Consider the following 21884-nt stretch of genomic DNA (forward strand, 5'->3'; position numbering starts at 1 on the left):
ACCCACCACCTGGTACCCCAACCTCCCACCCCCCCGCCACTTCAAACCCCTCAGATTGTTTTTCAGAGTCCATAGTCTCTCATGGTTCTTCTCCCTTTCCAATTTACCCAAAAGCACATACCCTCCCCAATGTCCATAACCCTACCCCCCTTCTCCCAACCCCCTTCCCCCAGCAACCCACAGTTTGTTTCGTGAGATTAAGAGTCACTTATGGTTTGTCTCCCTCCCTATCCCATCTTGTTTCATGGATTCTTCTCCTACCCACTTAAGCCCCCATGTTGCATCACCACTCCCTCATATCAGGGAGATCATATGATAGTTGTCTTTCTCCGCTTGACTTATTTCGCTAAGCATGATACGCTCTAGTTCCATCCATGTTGTCGAAAATGGCAAGATTTCGTTTCTTTTGATGGCTGCATAGTATTCCATTGTGTATATATACCACATCTTCTTGATCCATTCATCTGTTGATGGACATCTAGGTTCTTTCCATAGTTTGGCTATTGTGGACATTGCTGCTATAAACATTCGGGTGCACGTGCCCCTTTGGATCACTACGTTTGTATCTTTAGGGTAAATACCCAGTAGTGCAATTGCTGGGTCATAGGGCAGTTCTATGTTCAACATTTTGAGGAACCTCCATGCTGTTTTCCAGAGTGGTTGCACCAGCTTGCATTCCCACCAACAGTGTAGGAGGGTTCCCCTTTCTCCGCATCCTCTCCAGCATCTGTCATTTCCTGACTTGTTGATTTTAGCCATTCTGACTGGTGTGAGGTGATAGCTCATTGTGGTTTTGATTTGTATTTCCCTGATGCCGAGTGATATGGAGCACTTTTTCATGTGTCTGTTGGCCATCTGGATGTCTTCTTTGCAGAAACGTCTGTTCATGTCCTCTGCCCATTTCTTGATTGGATTATTTGTTCTTTGGGTGTTGAGTTTGTTAAGTTCTTTATAGATTTTGGACACTAGTCCTTTATCTGATATGTCGTTTGCAAATATCTTCTCCCATTCTGTCAGTTGTCTTTTGGTTTTGTTAACTGTTTCCTTTGCTGTGCAAAAGCTTTTGATTTTGATGAAATCCCAAAAGTTCATTTTTGCCCTTGCTTCCCTTGCCTTTGGCGATGTTCCTAGGAAGATGTTGCTGCGGCTGAGGTCGAAGAGGTTGCTGCCTGTGTTCTCCTCAAGGATTTTGATGGATTCCTTTCTCACATTGAGGTCCTTAATCCATTTTGAATCTATTTTTGTGTGTGGTGTAAGGAAATGGTCCAATTTCATTTTTCTGCGTGTGGCTGTCCAATTTTCCCAACACCATTTATTGAAGAGGCTGTCTTTTTTCCATTGGACATTCTTTCCTGCTTTGTCGAAGATTAGTTGATCATAGAGTTGAGGGTCTATTTCTGGGCTCTCTATTCTGTTCCATTGGTCTATGTGTCTGTTTTTTGCCAGTACCATGCTGTCTTGATGATGACAGCTTTGTAATAAAGCTTGAAGTCCGGAATTGTGATGCCACCAACTTTGGCTTTGTTTTTCAATATCCCTTTGGCTATTCGAGGTCTTTTCTGGTTCCATATAAATTTTAAAATTATTTGTTCCATTTCTTTGAAAAAGATGGATGGTACTTTTATAGGAATTGCATTAAATGTGTAGATTGCTTTAGGTAGCATAGACATTTTCACAATATTTATTCTTCCAATCCAGGAGCATGGAACATTTTTCCATTTCTTTGTGTCTTCCTCAATTTCTTTCATGAGTACTTTATAGTTTTCTGAGTATAGATTCTTAGCCTCTTTGGTTAGGTTTATTCCTAGGTATCTTATGGTTTGGGGTGCAATTGTAAATGGGATGGACTCCTTAATTTCTCTTTCTTCTGTCTTGTTGTTGGTGTAGAGAAATGCAACTGATTTCTGTGCATTTATCTTATATCCTGACACTTTACTGAATTCCTGTATAAGTTCTAGCAGTTTTGGAGTGGAGTCTTTGGGTTTTCCACATAGAGTATCATATCATCTGCGAAGAGTGATACTTTGACTTCTTCTTTGCCGATTTGGATGCCTTTAATTTCCTTTTGTTGTCTGATTGCTGAGGCTAGGACTTCTAGTACTATGTTGAATAGCAGTGGTGATAATGGACATCCCTGCCGTGTTCCTGACCTTAGTGGAAAAACTTTCAGTTTTTCTCCATTGAGAACGATATTTGCAGTGGGTTTTTCATAGATGGCTTTGATGATATTGAGGTATGTGCCCTCTATCCCTACACTTTGAAGGGTTTTGATCAGGAAGGGATGCTGTACTTTGTCAAATGCTTTTTCAGCATCTATTGAGAGTATCATATGGTTCTTGTTCTTTCTTTTATTGATGTGTTGTATCACATTGACTGATTTGCGGATGTTGAACCAACCTTGCAGCCCTGGGATAAATCCCACTTGGTCGTGGTGAATAATCCTTTTAATGTACTGTTGAATCCTATTGGCTAGTATTTTGGTGAGAATTTTCGCATCTGTGTTCATCAAGGATATTGGTCTATAGCTCTCTTTTTTGATGGGATCCTTGTCTGGTTTTGGGATCAAGGTGATGCTGGCCTCATAAAATGAGTTTGGGAGTTTTCCTTCCATTTCTATTTTTTGGAACAGTTTCAGGAGAACAGGAATTAGTTCTTCTTTAAATGTTTGGTAGAATTCCCCTGGGAAGCCGTCTGGCCCTGGGCTTTTGTTTGTTTGGAGATTTTTAATGACTGTTTCAATCTCCTTACTGGTTATGGGTCTGTTCAGGCTTTCTATTTCTTCCTGGTTCAATTTTGGTAGTTTATATGTTTCTAGGAATGCATCCATTTCTTCCAGATTGTCAAATTTGTTGGCGTAGAGTTGCTCATAGTATGTTCATATAATAGTTTGTATTTCTTTGGTGTTAGTTGTGATCTCTCCTCTTTCATTCATGATTTTATTTATTTGGGTCCTTTCTCTTTTCTTTTTGATAAGTCTGGCCAAGGGTTTATCAATTTTATTAATTCTTTCAAAGAACCAGCTCCTAGTTTGGTTGATTTGTTCTATTGTTTTTTTGGTTTCTATTTCATTGATTTCTGCTCTGATCTTTATGTTTTCTCTTCTCCTGCTGGGCTTAGGGTTTCTTTCTTGTTCTTTCTCCAGCTCCTTTAGGTGTAGGGTGAGGTTGTGTACCTGAGACCTTTCTTGTTTCTTGAGAAAAGCTTGTACCGCTATATATTTTCCTCTCAGGACTGCCTTTGTTATGTCCCACAGATTTTGAACCGTTGTATTTTCATTATCATTTGTTTCCATGATTTTTTTCAATTCTTCTTTAATTTCCCGGTTGACCCATTCATTCTTTAGAAGGATGCTGTTTAGTCTCCATGTATTTGGGTTCTTTCCAAACTTCCTCTTGTGGTTGAGTTCTAGCTTCAGAGCATTGTGGTCTGAAAATATGCAGGGAATGATCCCAATCTTTTGATACCGGTTGAGTCCTGATTTAGGACCGAGGATGTGATCTATTCTGGAGAATGTTCCATGTGCACTAGAGAAGAATGTGTATTCTGTTGCTTTGGGATGAAATGTTCTGAATATATCTGTGATGTCCATCTCATCCAGTGTATCATTTAAGGCCTTTATTTCCCTGTTGATCTTTTGCTTGGATGATCTGTCCATTTCAGTGAGGGGAGTGTTAAAGTCCCCTACTATTATTGTATTATTGTTGATGTGTTTCTTTGATTTTGTTATTAATTGGTTTATATAGTTTGCTGCGCCCACGTTGGGGGCATAGATATTTAAAATTGTTAGATCTTCTTGTTGGACAGACCCTTTGAGTATGATATAGTGTCCTTCCTCATCTCTTATTATAGTCTTTGGCTTAAAATCTAATTGATCTGATATAAGGACTGCCACTCCTGCTTTTTTCTGATGTCCATTAGCATGGTAAATTCTTTTCCACCCCCTCACTTTAAGTCTGGAGGTGTCTTCGGGTTTAAAATGAGTTTCTTGGAGGCAACATATAGATGGGTTTTGTTTTTTTATCCATTCTGATACCCTGTGTCTTTTGATTGGGGCATTTAGCCCATTAACATTCAGGGTAACTATTGAGAGATATGATTTTAGTGCCATTGTATTGCCTGTAAGGTGACTGTTACTGTATATTGTTCTGTTCCTTTCTGATCTACCACTTGTAGGCTCTCTTTGCTTAGAGGACCCCTTTCAGTATGTCCTGTAGAGCTGGTTTGGTGTTTGCAAATTCTTTCAGTTTTTGTTTGTCCTGGAAGCTTTTAATCTCTCCTTCTATTTTCAATGATAGCCTAGCTGGATATAGTATTCTTGGCTGCATGTTTTTCTCGTTTAGTGCTCTGAAAATGTCATGCCAGCTCTTTCTGGCCTGCCAGGTCTCTGTGGATAAGTCAGCTGCCAATCTAATACTTTTACCATTGTATGTTACAGACTTCTTTTCCCGGGCTGCTTTCAGGATTTTCTCTTTGTCACTAAGGCTTGTAAATTTTACTATTAGGTGACGGGGTGTGGGCCTATTCTTATTGATTTTGAGGGGCGTTCTCTGAACCTCCTGAATTTTGATGCTCGTTCCCTTTGCCATATTGGGGAAATTCTCCCCAATAATTCTCTCCAGTATACTTTCTGCTCCCCTCTCTCTTTCTTCTTCTTCTGGAATGCCAATTATTCTAATGTTGTTTCGTCTTATGGTGTCACTTATCTCTCGAATTCTCCCCTCATGGTCCAGTAGCTGTTTGTCCCTCTTTTGCTCAGCTTCTTTATTCTCTGTCATTTGGTCTTCTATATTGCTAATTCTTTCTTCTGCCTCATTTATCCTAGCAGTGAGAGCCTCCATTTTTGATTGCACCTCATTAATAGCTTTTTTGATTTCAACTTGGTTAGATTTTAGTTCTTTTATTTCTCCAGAAAAGGCTTTTATATCTCTGGAGAGGGTTTCTCTAATATCTTCCATGCCTTTTTCAAGCCCGGCTATAACCTTGAGAATTGTCATTTTGAACTCTAGATCTGACATATTACCAATGTCTGTATTGATCAGGTCCCTCGCCTTCGGTACTGCCTCTTGTTCTTTTTTTTTGTGGTGAATTTTTCCGCCTTGTCATTTTGTCCAGCTAAGAGTATATGAAGGAGCTAGTAAAATACTAAAAGGGTGGCAACAATCCCAGGAAAATATGCTTTAACCAAATCAGAAGAGATCCCAAATCATGAGGGGGGATTTCTCCCCCCTCACGATTGAGTGAGGGATCTCCTCTGATTGGGATCTCCTTTGATTGGGATCTCCCAATCTCTTCTGATTGGGATCTCTTCTGATTTGGGGATAAAAAGAGGTTCAAAAAGAAAGAAAGAAAAAAAAGAAAAAAAGAATTTAAAAAAAAGAGATTGAATTAAAAATTCAATCAAGAATTTTAAAAAGAATTAAGAAAAAAAAAGATTGAAGAGATTAGGATCTCTTCTGATTTGGGGATAAAAAGAGGTTCAAAAAGAAAGAAAGAAAAAAAAAGAATTAAAAAAAAGGAAATGAATAAAGAAAGTTATAAAAAAGCAAAATATATATATATTAGATAATCTAGTTAAAAAACGTTAAAAAAGAAAAGGGTAAAAGTTATAAAAAATTTTAGCAGAAGAAGAGAAAAAAAAATGAAAAAGAAAAAAAAATAAATTAACTGCAAGACTAAAAAATCACAGGCAGAAAGCCATGAGTTCCGTGGTTTGTTTTCTCCTCCTCTGGAATTCTGCTGCTCTCTCCTTGGTATTGAAACTGCACTCCTTGGTAGGTGAACTTGGTCTTGCCTGGATTTCTTGTTGATCTTCTGGGGGAGGGGCCTGGTGTAGTGATTCTCAAGTGTCTTTGCCCCAGGCGGAATTACACCGCCCTTACCAGGGGCCGGGCTGAGTGATCTGCTCGGCTTTGCTTTCAGGAGCTTTTGTTCCCTGAGCGCTTTGCGTAGAGTTCCGGAGGACGGGAATACAAATGGCGGCCTCCTGGTCTCCGCCCGGAGGAGCCGAGAGCCCGGGGCCCCGCTCCCCTGTGCGACCTCAGCGAACAGCTCCTAGTAACTCGCGTCTGCCTAACCTCCAGCCGCGCTCCGAGCTCACCGAGCCCGCGACTGGCTCAAGGCAACACTGAGCTGCGAGCTTACTGTCGGCTCTGTCTCTGCAGCTGGCTTTCCTGTTCCAATATCTGTAAGCTCTGCGACACTCAGACACCCCCGATCCTTCTGTGACCCCGCGGGACCTGAGGTCACGCCGACCCCGTGTGGGCTTCGCCCCGGTTTAGCGTCCGGAGCGATGTCCCTCAGCGGAACAGACTTTTAAAAGTCCTGATTTTGTGCTCCGTTGCTCCGCCGCTTGCCAGGAGCCGGCCCCTCCCCCCGGGGTCTATCTTCCCGTCGCTTTGGATTCACTTCTCCGCCAGTCCTACCTTTCAGAAAGTGGTTGTTTTTCTGTTTCTAGAATTGCTGTTCTTCTTCTCTTCGATCTGCCGATGGATTTGCAGGTGTTTGCAATCTTTAGATAAGCTCTCTAGCTGATCTCCTGCTAGCTTAAGTAGTCTCAGCCTGCTACTTCTCCGCCATCTTGACTCCTCCCCTCTATACTTATTTTTCTTAATTTACCATTTTATAGTCTACTCGTTAAATATGATAACATTTTCATTTTTTTAAGATTTTTTTTTAAAAAATTTGACAGAGAGAGAGTACAAACAGGCAGACAGAGGGAGAAGGAGAAGCAGATTCCCCACTGAGCAGGGAGCCCAATGTGGGGCTTGAGCCCAGGACCCTGTTATCATGACCTGAGCTGAAAGCATATGCTAAACCAACTGAGCCACCCAGGAGCCCTTCATTTTCACTTTTATCCTCATATTGTTCTAGAAGTTCAGATACCTGCTCTCCTCCGTTGTGAAAGAGGAATATGAGCACGCTGGAATTTTTCAGTGACTTCTTCAAACTTCTCTTTTCTTTGTTGAAGTATTTGTTCTCTGATTTGTTGTTCTTTTTCTTCTTGTTCTTTTCGTTTTTCTTCAAAAGCTCTATATGTGAAACACAAAGTAGATAACTGAATGAGGGGATAAGTCTTAAAAATCTGAACACAGAAAATAGTTTCAAACTAATGATTTATTCTGTTTTCATATTTCAAAAGTCTACTTACTTAGAAACAACACATTTTAAATTAAAAAAAAAAAAGGGGGTCTCTTCACTAACAATCTTAGTATCTTTATATGTAGCAATTCCAGAACTTTATCCAGGCCTTTTGCAGCTAAGGGAAGGCTCTTATTTCTAATTTCTGGCAGGCCTGCATCCATGTTCTCACCTCTGAAAGCCTGTTGTGAAAGAATTCTTTACTAAAAAGCTACACTATTGTCTAGAATGGGAAAAATAAATTCATTGGTGAAAGAAGAAGCCTTGCAAATCATAGGGCAATTAAGATAATACAATAGATCTTTCTTCTTCTTTTAGACCAAAAGTTTAAAATTGACTGTCATATTAAGTCTGAACTATGCTAGAAATCCATACAACTTACATAAAAATCTTGACTCCACCTTCTCTTGAAAATCTGCATGATTTGTCAACCCTGAACTCCTATCCAGACATGACAACAAATACCTGCCCATAACCTTTATCAGTGCCTATTTTTCTTAACTTTCTTATTTCATTTATTTCTGATTGCCTGGGCACTTGAGTTCATGTTCTCTAGATTGAACTGTTTCAAAAAATTAATTTTGTTGGGAAACGTGTGTATGTGTGTTTCAGTAATTATTTACTGGACAATGAGAAAAATGAAGAAGGAAGCTGGTGACTCACTGGTTAAGAAACTGCCGAGTGGTTCTGCTCTTTGGAATGTATGGGATTGAGTGGCAGATGAGAACTCTCCCAAGATTTTTAGTGTCATGGGTTACCAGTAACCATCCTTCCAAAGACCTTCCCTGGCCTGAGCATTATTTTTTTTTTATTTTTTAATTAACTTTTTTTTTTATTTTTTAAAGATTTTATTTATTTATTTCTGAGAGAGAGACAGTGAGAGAGAGCATGAGTGAGGAGAAGGTCAGAGAGCGAAGCAGACTCCCCATGGAACTGGGAGCCCGATGCGGGACTCGATCCTGGTACTCCGGGATCATGACCTGAGCCGAAGGCAGTCGTGCAACCAACTGAGCCACCCAGGCGTCCCCTGAGCATTATTTTTGTCCAAGTAACTGAGATTTAGGGAACTACAATTCTGGGAAGTAGGGCTGCAAATCTTCAAACAGTCCTACCCCTGTGGCAGGTAGGAGATAGTGGAGGAATGCCACAGGTACGCACTCGCACGTAATCTCCTTCAAGAGCCTCCTCAAGGGGCGCCTGGGTGGCTCAGTGGGTTGGGCTGCTGCCTTGGGCTCAGGTCGTGATCTCAGGGTCCTGGGATCGAGTCCCTCATCGGGCTCTCTGCTCAGCAGGGAGCCTGCTTCCCTCTCTCTACCTGCCTCTCCATCTACTTGTGATTTCTCTCTGTCAAATAAATAAATAAAATCTTTAAAAAAAAAAAAAAAAGAGCCTCCTCAAGTCAAGACAAGGAAGCCTGCTTTCAAGCACTTGATTCAACATCATACTGGAAGTCCTAGTCAGAGAAAGAGGAGTAAATAAAAGGCATCCAAAATGGAGAGAAAAAGGCAAAATTATCTCTGTTCCCAAGTGGCATATTATATGCAGAAAACTTTAAAGGTTCCACAAAAACACTGTTATGATTAGTAAATAAATTCAGCAAAGTTGCAGGATATAAAATCAACACACAAGAATCAGTTGCATTTTTATATACTAACAATTAATAATCTAGATAGGAAATTAAGAAAGCAATTCCATTTACAGTAGCATCAAAAAGAATAAAATGCTTGGGAATAAACTTAGCCAAGAAAGTAAAAGACTTGGACACCAAAAATACAAAACATTGCTGAAATTTAAAAAAAAAATACACATAAATGGAAAGATATCCTATGTTCATGGATTAGTAGACTTAATTAAAAAATTCACCTTAAAATTTATATGAAATCTCAAGGGACCTCCTAATAGCCACAACATTCTGATTTAAAAACTTACTACAAATTTATGGTAATCAAGGTAGTACAGCCACAGCATAAAGACAGATATATCAGTGGAAGAGATTAGAGAGCCTAGAAATAAACCCTTGTGTGGTAAAATAATTTTCCACAAGGGTGCCAAAACCATTCAATGAAGAAGAAGCGGTCTTTTTCAACAAATGATGGTGGGAAAACTGGATATCCATATGCCAAAGAATGAAAATGGACCCTTATCTTACAGCATATGCAAAAATTAACTCAAAATAGATAAAAGACCTAAACATAAGAGCTAAAACTATGAACTCTTAGAGAAAAACATAGGGAGAAAGCTTCATTGGATTTGGAAATTAAATGAAAATTAAATTAAAAAAATTAAAATTAAAAGGTTTTATGCATCAAAGAATACTATCAAAAGTGAAAAGGCAACTGAGAGAACGGAAAAACATATTTACAAATCATATATCTGTTAAACAACTGATTTCAGGAATATATTTAAAAACTCCCACATTTGGACAACAACAAAAATAATCTGCTTTAACAACAGGCAAAGGACTGGAACACATATTTCTCCAAAGAAGATATACAAATATCAACAAGAACATGAAAAGATGCTCAACTTCACTAATCATTAGGAAAATGCAAATCAAAATTGCAATGAGATACCACTTTATGCCCATTAGGATGGCCACTGTTAAAAACAGAACAAAACAAAACCCAGAATGTTTTAAGTACTTATGAGGATGTGAAGAAAGTGGAATCCTTGTAAGCTGGTGGGAATGCAAAACAGGCAGTTGTTGTAAAAAGGGTATGGTGAGTCCTCAAAAAATTACTGAGAATTACAGTATGATCTGGCAATTCCACTCCTGGAAACATACCCCAAGGCAGTGAGAGCAGAGGCTCAAACAAATGTTTGTATACTTATGCTCATAACAGCAGTGTTCACAATACCAGAAGGTGGAAACAACTGAAGTGTCCCTTGACAGATGCATAAACAAAACGTGGCGTACACATACAACAGACTGAGAGATGAAGGAAACCCTGACATGTGCCACAACATGGCAAGGGTGAAACCTGCCATGGAACATGGAATGGATGAACCCTGAATACATTCCAATAAGTAAAATAAGCCAACTGCAGAAGGACAAATATTCTCTTACTCCACCATCATATTACCTAGACTAGTCAAATTCAAAGACAGAAAGCATTAAGGTGGCTCCCAGGGGCTGGGTGAAAGGGTATGGGGAGTTAAGTGTCTAATGGGTATATTCATTTGGGAAGATGATGGGGACAGCTGTACAGCAATGTGAATGTACTCAGTGGTACTCAGTACCACTTATGTGGCTTACTTAAAAATGGTAAATGTTGTGTTTTGTGTGTTTCATCAGAGTAAAAAATAAGAATCCCCCAGGTCTTTCAGACTGACTGTGCTTCCTCAAACTTATATAATGTACAGTGCAAGTGCAGCTTTAAGTTCCTTTATCCAACCAGACTGAACCCCTGGGCCCCACAGGAGACATAATTTATCAGCACTGCCCACTGGAAACAGCACATAAGCCAGGGGCGCCTGGGTGGCTTAGTAAGTTAAGCATCTGCCTTTGGCTCATGTCATGACCCCAGGTCGCTGCTCAGTGGGGAGCCTTCTTCTCCCTCTTCCTCTGCTGCTCCCCTTGCTTGGGCTCTCTCTGTCAAATAAATAAATAAAACCTTAAAAACAAACAAACAAACCTGTAAGCTACATAGGTAATTTAAAATTTCCTGGTAGTCACATTAAAAAATCTGGTAGAAATTAATTTCAACATTCTATTTACCTTGTATCAAAAATATTTCAAAATGTATCAATATAAAAATTATTAGAATATTTTATCTTTTTTTTTCCATAGGACAACTTTTATTTTTAATTTGTTCCCACTATATGGTCACTTTTTAAAATATAGATAATTTTTTAACCTATTTACCAGTACATCAAATTCCATAATAACCTTCTAACCTGAAATTCTTTTTTTTTTAAAATTTTTTATAAACATGTATTTTTATCCCCAGGGGTACAGGTCTGTGAATCGCCAGGTTTACACACTTCACAGCACTCACCAAAGCACATACCCTCCCCAATGTCCATAACCCCACCCTCCTTCTCCCAAGCCCCCTCCCCCCAGCAACCCTCAGTTTGTTTTGTGAGATTAAGAGTCACTTATGGTTTGTCTCCCTCCCAATCCCATCTTGTTTCATGGATTCTTCTCCTACCCACTTAAGCCCCCATGTTGCATCACCACTTCCTCATATCAGGGAGATCATATGATAGTTGTCTTTTTCCGCTTGACTTATTTCGCTGAGCATGATACGCTCTAGGTCCATCCATGTTGTTGCAAATGGCAAGATTTCATTTCTTTTGATGACTGCATAGTATTGAATTGTGTATATATACCACATCTTCTTTATCCATTCATCTGTTGATGGGGACAGCTGTACAGCAATGTGAATTGGTTCTTTCCATAGTTTGGCTATTGTGGACATTGCTGCTATAAACATTCGGGTGCACGTGCCCCTTTGGATCACTACGTTTGTATCTTTAGGGTAAATACCGAGTAGTGCAATTGCTGGGTCATAGGGCAGTTCTATGTTCAACATTTTGAGGAACCTCCATGCTGTTTTCCAGAGTGGTTGCACCAGCTTGCATTCCCACCAACAGTGTAGGAGGGTTCCCCTTTCTCCGCATCCTCGCCAGCATCTATCATTTCCTGACTTGTTGATTTTAGCCATTCTGACTGGTGTGAGGTGATATCTCATTGTGGTTTTGATTTGTATTTCCCTGATGCCGAGTGATATGGAGCACTTTTTCATGTGTCTGTTGGCCATCTGGATGTCTTCTTTGCAGAAATGTCTGTTCATGTCCTCTGCCCATTTCTTGATTGGATTATTTGTTCTTTGGGTGTTGAGTTTGTTAAGTTCTTTATAGATTTTGGACACTAGTCCTTTATCTGATATGTCGTTTGCAAATATCTTCTCCCATTCTGTCAGTTGTCTTTTGATTTTGTTAACTGTTTCCTTTGCTGTGCAAAAGCTTTTGATCTTGATGAAATCCCAATAGTTCATTTTTGCCCTTGTTTCCCTTGCCTTTGGCAATGTTCCTATGAAGATGTTGCTGCGGCTGAGGTCGAAGAGGTTGCTGCCTGTGTTCTCCTCAAGGATTTTGATGGATTCCTTTCTCACATTGAGGTCCTTCATCCATTTTGAGTCTATTTTTGTGTGTGGTGTAAGGAAATGGTCCAATTTCATTTTTCTGCACGTGGCTGTCCAATTTTCCCAACACCATTTATTGAAGAGGCTGTCTTTTTTCCATTGGACATTCTTTCCTGCTTTGTCGAAGATTAGTAGACCATAGAGTTGAGGGTCTATTTCTGGGCTCTCTATTCTGTTCCATTGATCTATGTGTCTGTTTTTGTGCCAGTACCATGCTGTCTTGATGACAGCTTTCTAATAGAGCTTGAAGTCCGGAATTGTGATGCCACCAACTTTGGCTTTCTTTTTCAATATTCCTTTGGCTATTCAAGGTCTTTTCTGGTTCCATATAAATTTTAAAATTATTTGTTCCATTTCTTTGAAAAAGATGGATGGTACTTTGATAGGAATTGCATTAAATGTGTAGATTGCTTTAGGTAGCATAGACATTTTCACAATATTTATTCTTCCAATCCAGGAGCATGGAACATTTTTCCATTTCTTTGTGTCTTCCTCAATTTCTTTCATGAGTACTTTATAGTTTTCTGAGTATAGATTCTTAGCCTCTTTGGTTAGGTTTATTCCTAGGTATCTTATGGTTTGGGGTGCAATTGTAAATGGGATTGACTCCTTAATTTCTCTTTCTTCTGTCTTGTTGTTGGTGTAGAGAAATGCAACTGATTTCTGTGCATTGATTTTATATCCTGACACTTTACTGAATTCCTGTACAAGTTCTAGAGGTTTTGGAGTGGAGTCTTTTGGGTTTTCCACATAGAGTATCATATCATCTGCGAAGAGTGATAGTTTGACTTCTTCTTTGCCGATTTGGATGCCTTTAATTTCCTTTTGTTGTCTGATTGCTGAGGCTAGGACTTCTAGTACTATGTTGAATAGCAGTGGGGATAATGGACACCCTGCTGTGTTCCTGACCTTAGCGGAAAAGCGTTCAGTTTTTCTCCATTGAGAATGATATTTGCGGTGGGTTTTTCATAGATGGTTTTGATGATATTGAGGTATGTGCCCTCTATCCCTACACTTGAGTTTTGATCAGGAAGGGATGCTGTACTTTGTCAAATGCTTTTTCAGCATCTATTGAGAGTATCATATGGTTCTTGTTCTTTCTTTTATTGATGTGTTGTATCACATTGACTGATTTGCGGATGTCGAACCAACCTTGCAGCCCTGGAATAAATCCCACTTGGTCGTGGTGAATAATCCTTTTAATGTATTGTTGAATCCTATTGGCTAGTATTCTGGTGAGAATTTTCGCATCTGTGTTCATCAAGGATATTGGTCTATAGCTCTCTTTTTTGATGGGATCCTTGTCTGGTTTTGGGATCAAGGTGATGCTGGCCTCATAAAATGAGTTTGGGAGTTTTCCTTCCATTTCTATTTTTTGGAACAGTTTCAGGAGAACAGGAATTAGTTCTTCTTTAAATGTTTGGTAGAATTCCCCCGGGAAGCCGTCTGGCCCTGGGCTTTTGTTTGTTTGGAGATTTTTAATGACTGTTTCAATCTCCTTACTGGTTATGGGTCTGTTCAGGCTTTCTATTTCTTCCTGGTTCAGTTGTGGTAGTTTATATGTTTCTAGGAATGCATCCATTTCTTCCAGATTGTCAAATTTGTTGGCGTAGAGTTGCTCATAGTATGTTCATATAATTGTTTGTATTTCTTTGGTGTTAGTTGTGATCTCTCCTCCTTCATTCATGATTTTATTTATTTGGGTCCTTTCTCTTTTCTTTTTGATAAGTCTGGCCAAGGGTTTATCAATTTTATTAATTCTTTCAAAGAGCCAGCTCCTAGTTTCGTTGATTTGTTCTATTGTTTTTTTGGTTTCTATTTCATTGATTTCTGCTCTGATCTTTATGATTTCTCTTCTCCTGCTGGGCTTAGGGTTTCTTTCTTGTTCTTTCTCCAGCTCCTTTAGGCGTAGGGCCTGAGACCTTTCTTGTTTCTTGAGAAAAGCTTGTACCGCTATATATTTTCCTCTCAGGACTGCCTTTGTTGTGTCCCACAGATTTTGAACCGTTGTGTTTTCATTATCATTTGTTTCCATGATTTTTTTCAATTCTTCTTTAATTTCCCGGTTGACCCATTCATTCTTTAGAAGGATGCTGTTTAGTCTCCATGTATTTGGGTTCTTTCCAAACTTCCTCTTGTGGTTGAGTTCTAGCTTCAGAGCATTGTGGTCTGAAAATATGCAGGGAATGATCCCAATCTTTTGATACCAGTTGAGTTCTGATTTAGGACCGAGGATGTGATCTATTCTGGAGAATGTTCCATGTGCACTAGAGAATAATGTATATTCTGTTGCTTTGGGATGAAATGTTCTGAATATATCTGTGATGTCCATCTGGTCCAGTGTGTCGTTTAAGGCCTTTATTTCCCTGTTGATCTTTTGCTTGGATGATCTGTCCATTTCAGTGAGGGGAGTGTTAAAGTCCCCTACTATTATTGTATTATTGTTGATGTGTTTCTTTGATTTTGTTATTAATTGGTTTATATAGTTGGCTGCTCCCACGTTGGGGGCATAGATATTTAAAATTGTTAGATCTTCTTGTTGGACAGACCCTTTGAGTATGATATAGTGTCCTTCCTCATCTCTTATTATAGTCTTTGGCTTAAAATCTAATTGATCTGATATAAGGATTGTCACTCCTGCTTTCTTCTGCTGTCCATTAGCATGGTAAATTCTTTTCCACCCCCTCACTTTAAGTCTGGAGGTGTCTTCGGGTTTAAAATGAGTTTCTTGGAGGCAACATATAGATGGGTTTTGTTTTTTTATCCATTCTGATACCCTGTGTCTTTTGATTGGGGCATTTAGCCCATTAACATTCTGGGTAACTATTGAGAGATATGAATTTAGTGCCATTGTATTGCCTGTAAGGTGACTGTTACTGTATATTGTTTCTGTTCCTTTCTGATCTACCACTTGTATGCTCTCTCTTTGCTTAGAGGACCCCTTTCAGTATGTCCTGTAGAGCTGGTTTGGTGTTTGCAAATTCTTTCAGTTTTTGTTTGTCCTGGAAGCTTTTAATCTCTCCTTCTATTTTCAATGATAGCCTAGCTGGATATAGTATTCTTGGCTGCATGTTTTTCTCATTTAGTGCTCTGAAAATATCATGCCAGCTCTTTCTGGCCTGCCAGGTCTCTGTGGATAAGTCAGCTGCCAATCTAATATTTTTACCATTGTATGTTACAGACTTCTTTTCCCGGGCTGCTTTCAGGATTTTCTCTTTGTCACTAAGGCTTGTAAATTTTACTATTAGGTGACGGGGTGTGGGCCTATTCTTATTGATTTTGAGGGGCATTTTCTGAACCTCCTGAATTTTGATGCTCATTCCCTTTGCCATATTGGGGAAATTCTCCCCAATAATTCTCTCCAGTATACCTTCTGCTCCCCTCTCTCTTTCTTCTTCTTCTGGAATGCCAATTATTCTAATGTTGTTTCGTCTTATGGTGTCACTTATCTCTCGAATTCTCCCCTCGTGGTCCAGTAGGTGTTTGTCCCTCTTTTGCTCAGCTTATTTATTCTCTGTCATTTGGTCTTCTATATCGCTAATTCTTTCTTCTGCCTCATTTATCCTAGCGGTGAGAGCCTCTATTTTTGATTGCACCTCATTAATAGCTTTTTTGATTTCAACTTGGTTAAATTTTAGTTCTTTTATTTCTCCAGAAAGGGCTTTTATATCTCCCGAGAGGGTTTCTCTAATATCTTCCATGCCTTTTTTGAGCCCGGCTAGAGCCTTGAGAATTGTCATTCTGAATTCTAGATCTGACATATTACCAACGTCCGTATTGATCAGGTCCGTAGCCTTCGGTACTGCCTCTTGTTCTTTTTTTTGTGGTGAATTTTTCCGCCTTGTCATTTTGTCCAGATAAGAGTATATGAAGGAGCAAGTAAAATACTAAAAGGGTGGCAACAACCCCAGGAAAATATGCTTTAACCAAATCAGAAGAGATCCCAAATCGTGAGGTGGGAGAAAGGGGATAAAAAGAGGTTCAAAAAAAAGAAAGGAAAAAAAAAGGAATTAAAAAAAAGAAAATGAATAAAGAAAAGTATTAAAAAGAAAAAATATATATATTAGATAAACTCGTTAAAAATGTTAAAAATGAAAAAGGTAAAAGTTAAAAAAAATTTTTTTTAAATTAAAAAAAAATAAAAAAATTTAGCAAAAGAAGAGAAAAAAATGAAAAAGAAAAAATTACTTTAACTGCAAGATTAAAAAATCACAGGGAGAAAGCCATGAGTTCCGTGGTTTGTTTTCTCCTCCTCTGGAATTCTGCTGCTCTCCTTGGTATTGAAACCGCACTTCTTGGTAGGTGAACTTGGTCTTGCCTGGATTTCTTGTTAATCTTCTGGGGGAGGGGCCTGTTGTAGTGATTCTCAAGTGTCTTTGCCCCAGGCGGAATTGCACCGCCCTTACCAGGGGCGGGGCTGAGTGATCCGCTAGGCTTTGCTTTCAGGAGCTTTTGTTCCCTGAGCGCTTTCCGTAGAGTTCTGGAGGACGGGAATACAAATGGCGGCCTCCTGGTCTCTGGCCCGGAGGAGCGGAGAGCCCGGGGCCCCACTCCTCAGTGCGCCCTCAGAGAACAGCACCCGGTAACTCCTGTCTGCCTGACCTCCGGCCGCGCTCCGAGCTCACCGAGCCTGCGACCGGTTCAAGGTAACCCCGAGCTGCGAGCTTACTGTCGGCTCTGTCTCCGCAGCCGGCTTTCCCGTTCCAATATCCACAAGCTCTGCAGCACTCAGACACCCCTGATCCTTCTGTCACCCTGCGGGACCTGAGGCCACGCTGAACCCGCGTGGGCTTCACCCCGGTTTAGCCTCTGGAGCGATGTCCCTCTGCGGAACAGACTTTTAAAAGTCCTGATTTTGTGCTACGTTGCTCCGCTGCTTGCCAGGAGCTGGCCCCTCCCCCCGGGGTCTATCTTCCCGTCGCTTTGGATTCACTTCTCCGCCAGTCCTACCTTTCAGAAAGTGGTTTTCTGTTTCTAGAATTGCCGTTCTTCTTCTCTTTGATCTGCCAATCGATTTGCAGGTGTTTGCACTCTTTAGATAAGCTCTCTAGCTGATCTCCTGCTAGCTTAAGTAGTCTCAGCCTGCTACTTCTCCGCCATCTTGACTCCTCCCTCTTTTTTGTACTAAGTGTATTTTCATATCTCATCAGTTTGGATTAGTCACATTTTAAGTGCTCAGCAGACACATGAGGTTAGTGGCTGTATTAACAGACTAGAATCTCTGCTGGTAGGCAGTGTGGTTTTGTGAAGAAGGAAAGGATTTTCGAGATTGGGAGAGACAAGGAAACCATGTTAAAAACTAAGAAGGCCTTTAAGGGATTCATGAAACTTCGTAAATAGTTTTCCCTTTGATTATAGGAAAACCTATAGTTGTCAATTTTATGAAATTTTTCTGTTTTTAAATAGAGTTTTCTTTAATGACTCTAATCTAGTAGTTTTAAATCTGGAACATTTGCCCTTCACCAGGCGTGCTTGGGAGCGTCTGGAAGAGTTGTGGCTATCACAATAATTAGGATGGGCTACCAGATTTCAGTTCCCCAGGACCAGGGATGCTGAATGTTATATAACACATGAGACATGTCCACCCAAGAAGGAATTATTCCACTCCAAAAACTAAAGCTTCATCCTTTCAACCCTTTCAATAAAGTGTAATATCCCCCTACAGCCTTATGGGAGGGGATCCTGGAACCAGTGGACCTGCCAGGCCCTGATACTTCTGCTGCCACACAGGCAGACTATCAAGGGAACCAATCCAAAAATTCTGGGCAATAACTAGCAGCAAGCCCCAACAACACCGGGGACAGCTAGGGTCAGCTAATGTTGGGAAATGATACCATATGAACAATTAGGGTGGGAGGTAAGACAAAAAGCTACTCCTGCCCTTGATTGCCTCTAGATTAGATGAAGGTAACCTTTGAGGGAAGAGAAAGGCAGAGGTTCAAGTTGCACATGAATCTTATGACATCTAAATTGGAAATAACTATAAAGAGAGAATTGGGAGTTGAGAAAAGAAAAATAAAATATATGGTAAACCATTCATTTGTTTTGATGCAGCCTTTGAAAGGAGATAAAAAAGAGGCAACTAAATGGAGGCATTAGCTAGTATTCTAGTTTCCTTTATGCAGAGGGGGCTAAACTGCGTTGGGCAGAAGCCAACAGAATGAACTCGGGGTGTTCTAAATTCACATGCTCTCCCTTGAGGCTAAGACGGCAGTGTCAAGGGCGCTCCAATGAGCGTGCACTCCGCTGGTAGCTCACCCCCCAAGACAGTCTTCAAAGAACCAAGATCATGCAGTCCTGTCTGCTCCAATCAGCCTGGTCCTGTGACTCTCTGCTCACCAACAGGCCTTTAGAGAAGTGATGCTAGCTTCGAAACTTTGCAGCTTCCAACTTGGTCTGTGGCATACTTGCTCTAGAAAAAGCCAGACCCTGTAAAAAATGTGGCGACCTTGACATCACCACGCTGGTAAGGCCCCTTAGCGAAAGGGAGAGGGAGCATGGAAAGAGAGGCCTGGCTATCCTCCAACTGTCCTTGGCACCCAAGCCCAGGAGCAAATGACCAGAAGCCATCTCCGGCGTGCAGCTCAGCAGGCCTTCGGGTAATATTGTTTACAGCAGGGATCTTGGGGCGGCAGCAGCAGACCTCCGAGTGAGCCACTGCACACACGACGGTAATGAAATGTCGCCGGAAGCCACTCCACTGCAGGGCATGTTGTTATACAGCAATAAATGACCAGAATAATAACTTTCAACCAATTACTTTCTTTAGTTAACATTTATTTAGTGAGGATGGGGACAAATCTTTATTAATAAAAATTATTTAATTTATTTATGCTAATTATAAAGGATTTATTAATCCACTTACTATATATGCTTTTCTGACTAAGAAAATTTAGAGGGCGTATAGGAAGTTAGTATTTTTATAGTAGAGTATTCTCAGTAGAGAGCACGAGGTCATGAATTCAGTTTCAGAGTGTCCATGAACTACCGTCACCGATTCACCAATGCAGACAGCTGTCATCTTTATGTCTCACCACTGAGAGTGCAGCAAGGAACTGTACAAAACTCCTTACACTTATCACATCTTTTTTTTTTTTTTTTTAACAGGGAAGTCTGTTTCAGGTTTCTTTTTATTTTTGTATTTTTCTTCTAAAGTACCATTTCACTGGTAATAAGAACAATTTACATTTATCTAGTTAGATAAGAAGGAAATCTTAGCTGGTATGTATTACTGATTTATTTTAGTGATGCCTCAGTGATCCTTTTAGATTCTCCCCCAACCTCAGGGAAAATGCTTTCTTTGAGAGCTGATATGAAGCTAACTCTAGAAAAAATTATATACCTGTGAGTTGTCTTGAGAAATCCAGGGCTGTCTAAATGCTTAAGGGAATTTGTTAAATAATGGTTATGTAAACTCTCCTCTATCTCAGGTATCTGAAGTAGTTCAGTTAGATCTTTTACCTGAGTCATCAAATTAAGACATTAAATATTTATGCGGAGTATCAGACACAGAAAAAAAGAAGCAAAAATTATTCATTGTTTAGTATTTCAAAACTGGAAAAATGAATGAATAACCATCCCACAGGTATTGTAAAGATAAGAGATCCTGAGAAGATTCCAGTGAGGAAGGAATAACAATAAAAAATTTGTTACACACTATCCATTATTACTAGAATATGAGAGATAAAATGTAATTGATATTCACAATGGTCTTATATTAGAAAATGTAAAACAGTAAATTGTGAGGACTTGTTACAGTTTGAGTACTGAAAAGACAAAAAACATAGATGAGAAATGAAAATTACTAAAAAAAAAAAAAAAAAAGAACCAAATGAAAATTTTGCAATTGAAATGATAAAATCTGAAATATAAATGTGCCTACTAGGTGAACAGCAGATTGGGGATATCAGAAGAAAATCCGTAAACTTGAGGACAGATTCACAAAAATTATCTAAACTGAGAACAGAACAAAAAAGATGAAGAAAAGAACATGTAGCAGGTTTAGTGACCTGTGAGTCACTAAATAATAAGTGGTCATTATTATGTGTAAAGTGTACAATATATGTGTAACTGGAGTCCCAGAAATTAAGGAAAAAGAGAGCGAGTGGGGTAGAAAACATTTGAAGACTCTGGCCTAAAATATCCCAAATCTGGTGAAAAAATGTATATCACAGATGAGAGATTCTCAGCGAACTACTAGATAATAACCAACAAATTAGTCCCAAGCAGATTTTAGTCAAACTCCTGGGAACAAAAGATAAAAATAGTATCTTCAGGGAGGAGGGGCAGGATGGCAGAGAAGTGGTGGAGGCTGTTTCAACAGGTCCCCTAAAGCGAGCTGGTCATCTACCAGAACACTCTGAACACCCATGAAATCAGCCTGAGATAAAGGATTATACACTTCTGGATCTCTACAGGGACAGAAGACCTCAGTGGAGAGGTAAAGCAGAGTGAGTTCTGGCTGATAAAGAGGATAAATAGAACGGGGAGGGACTCATTGGAAGGTAACACCCCAGTAGGAAAGTGCCCTGTGGTTGGGGACCTGCAATAACTTGGAGTCCGGTTAAAAGCACTCAAAAAGAGCACAAGATCTTAAAGGGCAGCTGGTGGAATTCGGCAGTCACAGGCATGGGCCTAAACCCATGGTTCTAGGATGGCCACCGCGGGGGACCACCTGTGCCAGAGAGAGTGCGGCGGCAGAGCCTCCAGCTCCTGGCCCAGGAGCCCCCAGGGTTGCGCAGCTCGCCCCACAGGCTGGGGCTTGGCTGGGTTGCACCCCACCCCCAATAAGGGAGTCTGGTGGGCGCTCTCCAGAACCGCAGCCTTTTGCACTCTGCGCTCACCGCGCTCCCCATCGGCGCCTGAGTGTGCTCTTTGTAGGCGCTAGCTGGGGGACCAGAGGGTCTGGACACTCCCAGGAACTCAGCAAAATCTCTGCGCAGCAACCTGTGAAGCCCTGAGGTCTGGACCCCACATAGCAGTCCCGGCAAAGGCAGCCACCAGAAGCGGGTTCCCTGGACCAATATCGCTCACAGTTTTAATAGCAGAGACAAGCAGGTACAGAGACAAGCAGGCACTTTGCGCGAGCCCTGAGACAGTGGCTGGGGATGTGCACTGCCTGTGGGAGGCTGCATGGCTCAGCAGAGTTTACAGACGGGGAGTCTGTGTGTTCTGGACCACCCAGAGGGGAGGAGACTGAGGCTTCTCTCTGAGATGGAGGTCTGAGTGCAGTTCGCTTTCCACTCAACCTTGGAAAAGCCACCGAAGAACAAAAACCTCCAGAGAACAAAAGCCTGAAAAACCGGATTCCAGAGCCCAGCCCCTTGATAGGGGGGCAGGAGGACTCAACCCAAGCAAGACTGACTGAAAAACAAGGCAGCCCTCCCCCCAAAGCCAGCCAAAAGAATGAGCGGACAACCACCATAGGGTCCCCATAAAGCTGTAAAACCCCAATATCAGGAAAAACAATATATTAAGCTCCCAGTATTGCCCTGAAACCTGTATATTTCATAGATACAGCTTTTATTTTAGTTTGTCCTCACTATTCTCGTTCTTTTTAATTTTTTAACCTACTTACCATTACAACTAGAGGTTTAATAC

The 21884-nt window shown here is 40.5% G+C and overlaps 1 protein-coding gene across 1 annotated transcript in view; it reads right to left on the reverse strand.

Moving 5' to 3' along the window:
- The window catches only part of CEP126 (centrosomal protein 126), a 96907-nt gene that overhangs the window by 42354 nt on the left and 32669 nt on the right, over nucleotides 1-21884 (reverse strand). The window contains exon 3 of the mRNA XM_044257789.1: nucleotides 6883-7028. Coding sequence (XP_044113724.1) covers nucleotides 6883-7028 — 146 coding nt within the window. The remainder of the gene's footprint in view (nucleotides 1-6882; nucleotides 7029-21884) is intronic.

Source organism: Neovison vison, chromosome 7 (genome assembly GCF_020171115.1).
Source record: "Neovison vison isolate M4711 chromosome 7, ASM_NN_V1, whole genome shotgun sequence".
NCBI classification, from domain to species: Eukaryota; Metazoa; Chordata; class Mammalia; order Carnivora; family Mustelidae; genus Neogale; species Neogale vison.